Source organism: Osmerus mordax, chromosome 24, assembly GCF_038355195.1.
Source record: "Osmerus mordax isolate fOsmMor3 chromosome 24, fOsmMor3.pri, whole genome shotgun sequence".
Taxonomy (NCBI): domain Eukaryota; kingdom Metazoa; phylum Chordata; class Actinopteri; order Osmeriformes; family Osmeridae; genus Osmerus; species Osmerus mordax.
Genome location: NC_090073.1, coordinates 5,088,586 through 5,101,433, shown reverse-complemented (window position 1 = coordinate 5,101,433; position 12,848 = coordinate 5,088,586). Strand labels below are relative to the sequence as shown.

Here is a 12,848-nt window from a genome sequence, read left to right as displayed (position 1 = left end):
AGGCTTGTTGCCATGGGCAGTGGGCAGTTTAAAGGGGGCTGAATAGGAATATCCGGCATGTGAGTGAATGAGAGAGACAGAGAAATAAGCGATTCCTCGCTGGTTAATGGTATCATATTTACTTTGTTGTTCATTGTTCATTGTTCGACAATCCTCTACCGAGGAATATTTGTTGAAAGTGTGACTGAGAGATGATTTACTCTGCTCACTGAGAGTGGAATGTCCTCTTGGTTTATGGGGTGTGCACTGAGTATGAGAAGACTGTTTTCCTGGTGACCTGAATCGTTCCTTAGCTGCAGCGTAAACAAAGGGATACACTCAGTCGGGTTGGTGCTGTGTCATGTCCCTAACCCTTTCCAGTCACGGGGAGCTACGACGACAAAACCAAGTTGAATTGAGAGCACACAATGTGTGTCCCTGCATCGTACTCGGCTCTCTGCTTGTCTTCAAGCCGCGGTGTTCAGCCTGACAGTGTCAGACTCCTGTTCCTCCACACTGACAACACAGTTAGTGTTCAGCCCTGATGACAAGACAACATGCATGGATCATGGTGTGTTATGGATTTGTGTGTCTGTGTGTGCGTCACAGGTCACCTGTGAAGCCACCTTAACCCTTGTGTTATCTTCGGGTCATTCTGACCCATCAGTCATTGTGACCCACCGTCGTATTGCGACAAATTTACCTCATACAAAAACAAAGTGAAGCATTTTCTTTTAACTGTCGGGCTGTCTCAGACCCCCCACATTGGAATGGTTAAAAGAAAATTATTTTAATTTGTTTTTGTATTGGGTAAAATTGGGTAAACACAACGATGGTTCGTTATGAACCTTTGGGTCATGTGACCCGAAGGCAGCACGAGGTTTAATGCTACTCTTCTCAAACCACCCTGACTCCCCCCCCACACACGCACCCTTCCTGTCCACTCCCCTGGGCCGGGTTTCCGGTGTGACAGTGGATTATCAGCACTCTTATCTCAGCACCAGTCCGGTGTGACTTGGAACCCGCTCAAAATAATCCCTTCTGTCACTGGCAGGATGCCCAGTGTGGCATTAGATGCCCTTGAGCTGTCTTCTCTCGTTTTTTCCCCCTCTCACTCACTCTCTCACTATTTGTCACACACCACTGAGAGGTCATTGGTGGGTTGCCTGTCATGGGGTAAAGGGAGGGTGTGTGTGTGTGCCGGGGGGGGGGGGGGGGAGCATGGAAAGTGGAGGGATCCAGGGAACACGAGACCAGCTGAGAGATCTCCCCACAGGGCACCAGTGCTGGACGGCACATCCAGACACCAGGATGAGGGAGTGGTGGAGATCAGGCAGAGATCCTTGTTGCGTGGTCGATCCCTACAATGTCACACCAGGTTTGGCAGAAACACCATCTATGGTTATGTGGATGGTTATGTGAAAGAAAACACAAGACATTAACGTGCTTGGCTGTATTGAATGGATAGTTCGCAAAAGATGCATGACAGTTGTTGTGAAACTGTGTGGTAAAGACGCATGAAGTGGGTGCACATGTGCATATGGCAATCACGTGTGTGAGGGTAGCAGAGCAGAAAAAACATGTCCAATATGTAGTGGATGAATCCGAGAAAAGTGAAGCTAGAGAAAGTTCCATGCGTCTGTAAGATCTGTTCGTTCACCATCATAACAAATTTGACTGTTCTTTGCAGTCAAACCATTATCTTAGTACAACAGTTACACAGTTCAGGATTTTTATGAAGTTACCGATTTCCACTTCTCAGTAAATCATTATTCTTGAGATATATTTGCTTATTTCTTACCACATGTACGGACACGAAAACAAGGATTCACATTTTTGGAAACAATAAGTTAAATATACTGCTTGTGAACGCCTGTATTTCATCCAGTCTCTTCCATCAATTCTGAACAGAATGCCACAGCTGGTCCCCACCCTATACAAACATTTCGTCACAAGAGAATATATATAGTAATTGGGGTAAAGACGGTCTTTAACCTCCTTAGGTCATTTCAAGTTCACAACAGGTCATATCGAGTCATTTGTCTTCTCTCTTCTCGGTTCTAACATCACATGAGAAATGCATGGCATCAACCACATATCCCTTACACTATCTAGACTATAAAAGGTTCCTAGTCTGTGGAATACATTTGATCTGTGCTCCAGGTCTGTTCCGCTAGTCCCCTCACCCTGCACCCTGACAGACTGTCATCGGCTGACACATTTGTAAGCAATCGTGATAGAGACTGACAAAAAAGGTTTTTCCTCAGCAAATAATTTTTATTTCTCATTGAAAGATACTTGGTAGAATATTACAGCAGAACACATGACGGAAACAGCTGCCATTTCACGTAACACAGAACAGGAACAAGGATGTCGTTCAAACGTGTGTATGTGTATAGCATATTCATATCAGTAGAAAATAACTATTGCTCCCAAATCATATTTTTTAGATTGTGTGAATGGCAAATACTCCTGTGTGCTGAGATGGTGGGAATTCTACAGGGTCGTACAGCAGGGTAAGGAGGGCTGGGACGTTTACGGAAGTGTTTCAAGCCATGACACGTTGCATGTCGGTAAGTAAACTTCTGGATCATTTTTTTCCTTGTCCGTTGCAAATTATGAAGGAAACTAAAAATAGGCGTACAACTGATAAATACCAACATACAGCAACCAAAAAAACACAAAATAAAGATAGCACAAGGCAGCCCCCAGAGAAGGAGCAGGCATGCAAACTTCATAATACTTAAAAATATGTTTCTGTGTGGTCAGTTTTGCGTCTCTACGGCAACTGGAAAAGTGGCCTGCCAGCTCGTGATGGAAACAGGAATCGGACAAGGGTGAAGCTATTCTGTCAAATGAGGAAGCATAATGATGATGACGGTGGTGGCTGCACAGGTGTTGAGTGACACTGGATCTAAACATACAATCAAAATACATGGTCACTTGTTCTTGCAAAGAAGGAAATAAATGTTAGGAAGAAAGAAAACATAAGAGAAAAAAAAAGGTGATTTATCACCCCCAAAGGATTGCATCTTAGTTTAGTGTTTAAATAAGCCTGTTTGTTTTTTTTAGGCATATTTATGTCATAAATGTATTATAGATATATCTTAACATATTTGAATAGATTTCTTTTTGCAAAATAATTCTATCTATACTTTATATTTAGTAAGTAATATATCTTCCAGTAGATTTAGTACAGCACCCTGCTTTGTGGGGTTATCTAAAAGCACCAATATTTTTTACAATCTGACTGAGTCTCAGTCTTGAGATGGTCTGAGTTCACTGAGAACTGAATGGCACGTCCAAAGCTTGACGTTTAAGGACAGTCCTTTTTTGACTTGATCCAAGCCCATTATCACGAGTGAAGCTTTTCAGCAATAAAATCCCCAAACTAAAGCCTGGTGCAGGTCCTGGCTGTGGCAGCGCCCTCTCGAGGTAGACACTAGTCCCTGTGTGTGGCCTGTGTCCCTGCAGGTGAAACGTCTCCCTCTGTTCCCACAGGGAGTGAAAACAGGCTCAGGTCTCACTGTTGGACCCATAGATGGACCCGGATCAGCCCAGGGGGACCAGAGTATCTGACGTGTGGCGTTCCAGTTCTGACAACTGCTGGAGCAGTGATGGAGACTGAGGAGAACACAGAACCAGACAGGAGGCCAGGCTGGTGGAGGCCTGGCTGGTGGAGGCCAGGCTGGTGGAAGCCAGGCTGGTGGAGGCCAGGCTGTGGTGTTTCTTTAGAGGCTGCCCCAGGACTACTGCCTTGCCCAATAACGTGCCCTGGTGGATGGGCTGGAATTTATGATGCTTCGCAGAACAAAACTAAATACAGTGGGCATCAACACAACCATTGGAGTCACTAGTAGGCAGAATAACCCAGAGCAACATCAGGGATGTGGAGCTGCACATCTCTTAGCTTTATACACACACATTTTCACACTTTCTTATCAAAGACAAATACATGGGTCAGGTCCAAATGTATTTCTAAAGACTTTAAAATAGATAGCTCTATAAACGGGACCAGTATTCTACTGCTATTTTTAGAATATATATAAAGCATCGTTTGCTCGGTTAGATGAGTGAAATGGACAATATTTCACCAATGGGGAAATATCAGACAGCTTTTCCTGACCACTAAATAATGCAGTTTTCAATTGTTAAACTAAAATACCCTAATCTTTTTATATCACAATTCTCTTTGACAGACAGTATTTCTCAGTCGAATGTAGGCCTACTTTACTTAGGCTACTCCGTTGTTTTGTCGTAGGTTCGATTCGTCATGCACATTGTAGTCGCTCCACTCTTTAAGCTTTGCGTCACGGTTTCATCTCGATTTTGTAGCCGGCTTGATCAATCGTCGTCCACCTCTTCTCCCTCAGATTCCTCTCCTCCTCTGCGTTCGAACATTTTATCCCTGTGTCTATCTTGAATCTCCTTCATCTCCTCGGCATAGCGGGAGAAGGCGCCTCCAAACTTGCCCCATGCTTTGAAGGGAATAGTAATGGAGTTTCTGTAGCTGGGCTTTACTTCGCTCACCCTCAAGAAAACTCCGTACTTGTTAGATCCGACGTCAAAGAAGAACCGTTTAGAGTCCACCATGATGGATGTTCCCTCCGGAAGCTCGCTGTAGCCCCCAGCACCCCCGCCGCCGGCCAGCTCCTCGTCATCACCGCCGTAATCATCTATCAACTTGGCCAAGGCATCGCGGAACTCTATTAAACCTTGTGCGGGAAGGGCGATGGTTTGTCCTGACTGCATGCCACCAGGGATGCCACCTCCCCCGACTCCAAAACCAGGCCCACGGTTGACGGTTTGTCGGATCCGGAGAAACCTCCCCCGCTGGTTCTCCTTGAGATCGAGGTAGTATTTTCTGTTCTCTCTGACCAGGAACTCGCTCTTCAAGGCTCGCCTAGGCCCACTGTCATCCCCACCGGATGACTGAGCAATCTGCTCCGGGCTGCTAGGCCCAAGTTGGGCGTAGTGCTCTATGAAATCTCCAAGGTAGTCACGGAATTCCGCCGCAACCGACATGGAAAGGGTCAGTCGACTTTTCGAACCCCCGGCGCCGACCTCGGCGATTTTGATGAACCTGCCTTTTGCGTTCTGCTTTACATCCAGATAGAAGCGTTTGTTCTGAATGTCCAGCCGCTTCGATGCCAACTCCTGCGTCTCTTGCTCTCGCTGGTAGTGCTGAAATCCACTGCCTCCACCCCCTCCACTTCCACCACCACCACCACCACCACCACCACCACCACCACTGCTGCCACCGCGCTCACTCCCACTGTCCCCATCCGCCATCTTCTCCACCAGCAGCCAGCTTCTCCGTCCTGCGTATCTGTGACCCTCCTGTGCTTACTCTACTCGCGGAGCTTCCGAGCGTTGGATACTGCACTCTGATAGGCCACACCTAATGTCAATTACAACAGCAGATGGAAATGCTATCTTTTTACTGGTGTTTTTCTCTTGCCATTCAAGTTAAACATGCCCTGCTGATTCGATGCTTAGTCTCCCTTGACGCTCTCTCAATAACTTTCCCCCGTATCTGTAACTACTGCACTTGAAACAGTGTCTACATGTATTTAATACGGTACCGGGGGTTATTGGGTCGACATGTTTCGAACATTAACCACGTATAACTACCACACCTTTAATGGGAATAAACTCACCTTTATTAACACTTTCAGAAATCACAGATTACACAATTACATGGCTCTTTAATAGCATCAATCTTAATTTCTAAATACAAGTACACGTTTTAGACCCCTGAATCTTGAAATCCCGCCTACTTGTTGGTCTCGTGCGCAAAAAAAGGACAAGCCAGTTTTGAGGTGGGGGATGGGCATATATTGTAGAAGAGGACAAACGATTGGCTAGCCAAAATATTCGAAGTAACAACAGTCATTTCTATTGGTTAATGTCCACTCGCGAGGGGTCGCAATGAGCAAAGATTTGCCAAAGGGTTTATTGTTACTCTCCGTTGGGAGCCGAAATTATTTGAGATCTCATCAGTTCCACAGTCGAGTAACAGGACGCTGAAATGGTAAGATAATCTTGTGTGTTCTATAATAGCTATTTCAGTTTAAATGTTTGTGTTCTGTGCGCGAATGTCTCACATTTTCAGCTTGCTTTTGGCACCAAAAAAATGTAGCTTGCTAGATGCTACCTAGCTTGCTAAATCGGCTGGCTAACATTAGCTAACTAGCAAGTTTTGCCATAAGGCCTACTTACTATTTTAAAGAAATGTTGCTTAACAGTAATGCTCATGTTTGAGAAATGACTAAGTATGCGTTTAATATCATGGTGGGTGTGAATGGAAATGTCTTGCGCTCAGGGAACGATAACTAGCTATCTTTACCGTGTCTCAAATTTAGCGGGTAAACGGAATAGCTTGTTTGGTACACTGTTTTAAAGGCGGGCTAACTAGCTTACGGTGTTCAATTTATTTGTAAACTATGGTAACTAGTCTAGTTGAGTTCTGCCGCGACGCTCGAATATCCGACCTAACCAACAATGAGTGATACGCTAGATTTAAATTAAAAGTATGTCCAACACATGCGTTTTCTGTAGGTAAGAATCCCAACAGGACATCTTATTTAATTGATGTGCTTGTGCGGTTAACTCTGACTCAACAAAATGAACATGCATTTGTCCATAATAGAAATAGCAGGAAGGTTTTCAGAGTTCACCGATAACCAACCTAAACCCCCTGAAAACGTACTTGATTAGCTTCACTAACTAAGCCACGATGGTCAAATAGTATTGTACTTGGCTTCCAAAGCCAAGAAAATCGTCATTGTGCCAGAACTTTTTGCCTTGCGTTTCAGTGGATAATACTGTCCAAACACGCAGGTGAAGATGGTATCCTTAGTTTGGATCACACCAGTATGATTGCCATCAATTTGTTGTTTTCGAGTCCATGGCGTGATAAAATCAGCTGCTGCAGTAAGCAGTGACTGCAGATTGGCGGGAAAGGTGAACAGAAACGTTTGAATGCTTTTGTGCTTTTGAAATGACGGGTTTAAGCCAATGGAAACTAGCGCGTCTTTCTCTAATGTGCGCAACTCGGGTGTATTTGATTATTTTACCCTTGTAAATGTGATACAAGTGGGTCCATGCAATGATGAACAAGTTGGTCCAGTCCCTTGTTTACTAAATGTTTACATGCTCTACTTTCAGGCTGGAGGTAAAGCAGGTAAGGACAGTGGCAAAGCCAAGGCAAAAGCTGTCTCACGTTCCCAGAGGGCTGGACTGCAGGTGAGAATAAAGGATCAGGGGCAGACAATTATTCCACTCGAAAACCGCCCACCCCTCCCTAACCCAGTCCTGTGTTTCCCCTCCAGTTCCCAGTGGGCCGTATCCACAGGCACCTGAAGACCCGCACCACCAGCCACGGCCGTGTGGGAGCCACAGCAGCAGTGTACAGCGCTGCCATCCTCGAGTACCTCACCGCTGAGGTGAGGCTGAGCTCTGACTCTAATACATTCATACAGACCATGGTGGCACCATGCTGTTTATACATGTACACTTATGCGTGATGTTACATAATCGCAATGAATTGAAATCCAGTGAAACAAAAATGTTGATCGTGTTGCTCTGCTGGTTGCCAGGTGCTGGAGTTGGCAGGCAATGCCTCCAAAGATCTCAAGGTGAAACGTATCACACCCCGTCACTTGCAACTCGCCATCCGCGGTGACGAGGAGTTGGACTCTCTCATCAAGGCCACCATTGCAGGAGGCGGTGAGTTCACACACTATCCCTTATGACGCTTATGTGCTTACCAGTTCAGAGCTCGGGATTACATGTTAAACATCCTTGTCTTTGAGTCTTCTCAGAAGACCCCCCCCCCCCCATTTTTTTTATTTTTATATCACTCGTGTGAAACTTGATGAAATTACATTCTCGTCTTAACCGTTTACTGTTGTCTGCAGGTGTAATCCCACATATTCACAAGTCCCTGATCGGGAAGAAGGGGCAGCAGAAGACTGCGTAGTTACCACGTTCAGCAGGACCATGAAGGCTTGTTGAGTCTTGGACCAGACCAGGAGTTTTTTTCTTTTTCTTTAGTTTTTTTTTCCTTTTTTTTTTTTATTGTTATTAATATTATAGCTAACAGAGCGAATGCTAGGTTTTGTGTTATTGTAATATTTCCCCTAACTAGAGAAAAAATGTCCTAGACAGGACACCAAAAACTACTAAAAACATTTGTATGTTATTTTAGATTGTATGTCAGGGAAATCATAATTTGTCAAATTGTGATGGTGGATTTGTTTGATTGGCTGGGGAATCAGAAATGTTTTATACTGATAAAAATGGAATTGTTAAACCATTTTTTTTATAAAAATCTGAAGTGTTTGTGGTCTTTTTCATGCATAATCTCCACTTTCTGGTGACACAATGTGAGTTCCTTTTCCAGATCTTATGGATAGAGATATATACTGTCTTACAAGTCAGTACTACTACTCAGGACAGCCTAATAAACTGCTTTTGTGTGCTATTAGTATTTTTGTCAAGAGTAATTAAATCCCCCACATGAAGCAGGCGCTGTGGTATTGTTCTGATAAAGGAAGACTCGGTAACATTACATGTGCAAGTTTATGCCCCTCCAGCACCACATGGAGAGTTCTGCTAAGGACAACTGCCATCAATGAGCTTTCAAGGGAGAGAAGAGAATGGAGCATGATGCAAAATGGTGCAGGCAATATGTGGTTTGTGTCTTCATAGACAACTCATTTTTGGCCATATGTATTTTGAGTAGATACATTTCATGAGATTAAAGTATTGTAACTTTTGTTTGGATATCAAGTTTCATTTTTAGTTACATGGAGATGGTGTCTGGCTACATAATTGATACTTCACCAGCAGGGGGCACTTGTATTATGCGTTTGGGAAGTGCAACCTGTTCTACCGAAAGGGTCCTTTGGTGAAATGTATTTGGAGACTGACAATTCTGTTAAGAATCATGGGAGACTGAGTTAGCAATTTCTTTTTATTCAGCTGATAAAGCAATTTTGAGATCAGCAAGCACAAAATACACATCCAGATATGGCATACTATGTAGTAACAATGCACATACCAAGGTTGAAACAATCCAAATCCAATGTGAGAAAATGCCACACCACTCCAACAACTGCATCACCCACAATAACTTAAAAAAGTTAATATTTTACTGCAGGTAGAAGCTGCTGACCATAAGTAATGTGTATTACAACATTCTCAGCTGTTTAATTGATTTATATTTGATTGCATAGCTTCCCATCAAGAGTACACTCATATCTTGCTTTATAGACATCCAAAAGTGTCCTCAGTCTCTCGCATATTCATCTTGAGATTTACATTTAGTCATTTAGCAGACGCTTATATCCAGAGCGACTTACAGTAAGTACAGGGACATTCCCCCGAGGCAAGTAGGGTGAAGTGCCTTGCCCACAACGTCATTTGGCACGGCCGGGAATCAAACTGGCAACCTTAAGATTACTAGCCATATTCCCTAACCGCTCAGCCACCTGGAACCCAGAGATAAGGTGGGTTTCCAGTCTCAGGTCTCTTTGAAAACATTAGCAGCTTACACCAGACTTGGGGTGTGTTTCCACTCTAAAACAATGAGAACATTGCAAAACGATACTTTTCCACCAATTTCCACACACTGATGAAACATTACCAGTCACAGTTTTATGATGGATTTACACTGCTGTGTATACAAACCAGTAAATCATAAAGCATTATGACTTGTCAGCTGTCAAACTGGAACTGGCTGATGGTTCTGTTCCTGCTCTTTTACCGGTCTTGGCTGATCTGGTGGTTTAAATTGGACTTACATTTTCACATTGTTGGTTGTAAAGTGAATAAGATAAATTACATATAAATAGAATCTAACAGAGGGGATCACAGTAAGCAAACATTACATGTTTTCAGTGGTGAAAAAGCCGCCAGGGGAGGCTTGGAAAAAAGCACTCCCAAATATGTTTCATTTGTGCTGACCTGTGAGGAGTTCAGTGGGAACAAGAGAATGTGCCATGGAGACATGGCAAGGTTCTGGCTGGCCGAACAACCCGTCCTTAAAATCCTGTACGTGGGTGCTGTCGTGTGCAGGGCCCAACAGCGTTACAGACTTTGATCCAGCCCTGGGTGGACAATGGGATACTTGTGTTGGTTTAACTTGTGAGGATGAAACACAGATGCACAAAGTATGTGTTGTTAGAAACAATACTATACATTTGAGCATTGTGGTGCTCATAATCCAATTATTAGTAACTTGCTCTGGTTAATAGCATTAGAAAGATATGCTCATTCAAATGCCAATGTTTATTTTTTAGAATACCTTAAATACCAGTTTGTTTAACTTCTTTCCCCAGACACTGGAAGCCCAATCAGTCACCCTGCATTTCCCCCTGGATAGTGACAAACACTCCATCACATGTTGCAGCTGTACACAAACAGATACACGTTTTTGCTATCTAATGGATTAAATAACAAAGGTAAAATGATATAACATTTCAGCACGTTAGCAAGTGCTCATGACAAGATGAGAAATTATTTCTTTCGACACCTTTGTTTCCCCGGGTGGGGAGTGCACCGTTACTGGATGTACTGCAATACCAGGTCGATGCGTGGAGTGGACGGAGCAAGCCCCTATTCCATCTCCCTGTTCCAAAAATCAATTTAATATATAGTCCCCGGGTAGGGGACGTATCAGATATTAAACTGATAAGAACAGATTTTTCTTTTGAAAGAATTTATTTATCATTTGCAGCCAGACAGAGCGTTAAAAACACATTTCAAGTATAAATTTCAATTTGCAATTTGCATGTCTTAAAAACACTTTAAAAAGGCATAAAATTGGATAAAAAACACATGTGCTCGATCAAATTTAAAAGTATGCATGTTAAAAGACAATACTTAAAACAAAACAATACTTTAAAACACAGTGTAATAAAAGCCATTAAAAGTGTTACATCAATACAGGGTTAAGACATGTTAAGAAATGTGTGTAAAAGTTTTAAAAGTCTCTGTTGTGCAAAGAAGGGGGAGCTTGGAGTCCATGAACGGGGCCGATTCCTCCCGCTCCACCGAACCGGTCACCGCTCCGGTCTTCCTCTGGGGCCCAGCGGAGATCCTCGACCACGGCAGCCATTCCGGCGCAGTCAGGCCGCGGCCGCCCGGACCACTTCACGTGGGTGGGGGCCCCTTCCGAATGGCGCGTGGGACGTACCACCCTAGGGTCCCTGTAGCCAGCATCGCCACTGCCTGGGTGGCCGTCTCCACGCGCTTCCCCACCAGCAGGTTTCTGGAGGTCCACAGTGCCTCTTTGTAGCATGTCAGGGTGAGCCAGAGCTGGCGGAATTGTCCCGATGGTATGGGTCTCTGGCTCACCCCGTAGAGCACCAGCTGTGCTGTTAGGACCTCCCCTGCTGGCAGGCTCGGGGTTATCAGGGCCCCCTGATAAGAACAGATACTACACTTGATCTTAGCCAAAAGGCCGAGAAGCGATACTGTTCTGCTGAAAACTGGATGGTGTCGTTCTCGTCCATGTCAAACCAGCTCACAGTTGGAACAGTATTTGATTAAAAAAAACAAATTTCACAAAATAAAAAGCATTACATTTAAACACGAGTATCATTGATAATGGCGTATGCAAATGTTTCAAACTAACAATTTAGTAGCCTACGTTAGTTTCCAACTAGTAGGATCAACTTCCTGGTCACATGACAACCCCCTTCCAATGGAAAATAAAATAAACGAAAACATTAGTACGTCGTCTTATCACGTATATTAAAAAACACACCATATGAATAACAAAAACGTCAAAGTGTTAAGTTTCTTCACATTCTGAAATAGCAATTAGGCCACATTTGTAAAAGTCAACAAAGTCCAATGAACCTACAATTACATCGCCTAAAGAGCAAAATATGCATCAATGTCGTCATCTAGTGGTACAACTTTTCTCCGTCTGCATGAAATTGACCTCTGGTCTCTAACATCTTAAACTGCCCGTGCAGGCCTAAGCGCTAGCAGGAGTAGCGCATAGCAATGGAAATGACCTGTGCTTTCACAATAACCACACTTCATGGCATGTACTGTGGACTACTAACAATCATAAGAACCTGGGCTGGTTCAACTCGTAATTCGTTCTCGCATCTTGGCTAGGTCACAACTACACAGGCTAGCAAACTAGTGTTGGCCTGCTGAAATTCCAACATGTTAAGCCCTAGCCCAGTGTGGTCTTCAACCCTCTTAGTTCTCACGCCCCACTGTCCTGCATGTTTCCCTGGTCCAACACACCTGATCAAATTTACTGATCGACTCGTTACCAGGTTTCTGCTCAGCTAGATAACAACTTATTAATTTGAATTAGAGCTAGGTGTTTTGGAGCAGAGAAACGTCTAAAACATGCAGGGCCTGAGGACCAGGGTTGAGAGCCACTGCCCTAAACACGACCTAATGCGACGAACAAACTTTTTGAAAAGTAAATGCAAATGTAACCAAACAGTCGTTTTACACAGTATTCAAATTAAATCGTAGGCTACTCACCAGTGTTTAAAACTTTCGAAAACAAACTTGCCAAAGTCGTTCTTACGAAATACCAGTTACAGTACTGTAACAAGCCTAGAGCTATCTACAAGCCAACTTTTGTTCAGTATCCATCGCTTCGCCTTCGCATCTGATGGAGGCGATCCTTCGAAACTTTTGTCTCCACAATATAATTATGTTACAAGGTGCTGCCACATATGCTACAAAATACAATCTTGTCCTTGTGGAAGCTTCATTCAACTTGAAGACGGCACCATTGTGAACGAAGGATAAACTCGAGAAGCTGGTGCAAAAAGGATCCATATCGACCGTGCAAACTTGCCAACGTTCCAGACCTCGTTATGGGT

The 12,848-nt window shown here is 43.8% G+C and overlaps 2 protein-coding genes, 1 long non-coding RNA gene and 2 pseudogenes across 3 annotated transcripts; 1 reads left to right on the top strand and 4 right to left on the bottom strand.

Moving 5' to 3' along the window:
* Positions 1-2,215: 2,215 nt before the first annotated feature.
* On the bottom strand, positions 2,216-5,289 carry purba (purine-rich element binding protein Ba). The gene has a single exon (XM_067228221.1). It carries the CDS (start codon positions 5,269-5,271, stop codon positions 4,324-4,326), a length of 948 nt encoding a protein of 315 aa, XP_067084322.1. The 5' UTR covers positions 5,272-5,289; the 3' UTR covers positions 2,216-4,323.
* A 588-nt stretch (positions 5,290-5,877) lies between these two features.
* On the top strand, positions 5,878-8,325 carry h2az2a (H2A.Z variant histone 2a). Its single transcript, XM_067227848.1, has 5 exons — positions 5,878-6,013; positions 7,150-7,227; positions 7,314-7,427; positions 7,581-7,710; positions 7,902-8,325. The coding sequence occupies exons 1-5, from the start codon at positions 6,011-6,013 to the stop codon at positions 7,961-7,963; spliced, it is 387 nt and encodes a 128-aa protein (XP_067083949.1). The 5' UTR covers positions 5,878-6,010; the 3' UTR covers positions 7,964-8,325.
* Positions 8,326-9,147: 822 nt separating this feature from the next.
* Positions 9,148-10,677, bottom strand: LOC136932938 (uncharacterized). Its single transcript, XR_010874785.1, has 3 exons — positions 10,292-10,677; positions 9,952-10,094; positions 9,148-9,765 (listed from the first exon to the last, which is right to left on the bottom strand). It is a non-coding gene; the product is annotated as an uncharacterized lncRNA (long non-coding RNA).
* On the bottom strand, positions 10,536-10,714 carry LOC136933153 (U2 spliceosomal RNA; annotated as a pseudogene).
* Positions 10,715-11,325: 611 nt separating this feature from the next.
* Positions 11,326-11,461, bottom strand: LOC136933155 (U2 spliceosomal RNA; annotated as a pseudogene).
* Between the last annotated feature and the right edge of the window lie 1,387 nt (positions 11,462-12,848).

Coding starts and splice junctions, on each gene's coding strand:
- h2az2a (XM_067227848.1), top strand. Junction 7,228..7,313: donor CCCAGAGGGCTGGACTGCAG/GTGAGAATAAAG, acceptor TTTCCCCTCCAG/TTCCCAGTGGGCCGTATCCA. Junction 7,428..7,580: donor TCGAGTACCTCACCGCTGAG/GTGAGGCTGAGC, acceptor GCTGGTTGCCAG/GTGCTGGAGTTGGCAGGCAA.
- purba (XM_067228221.1), bottom strand. CDS start 5,271: ATGGCGGATGGGGACAGTGGGAGTGAGCGCGGTGGCAGCAGTGGTGGT.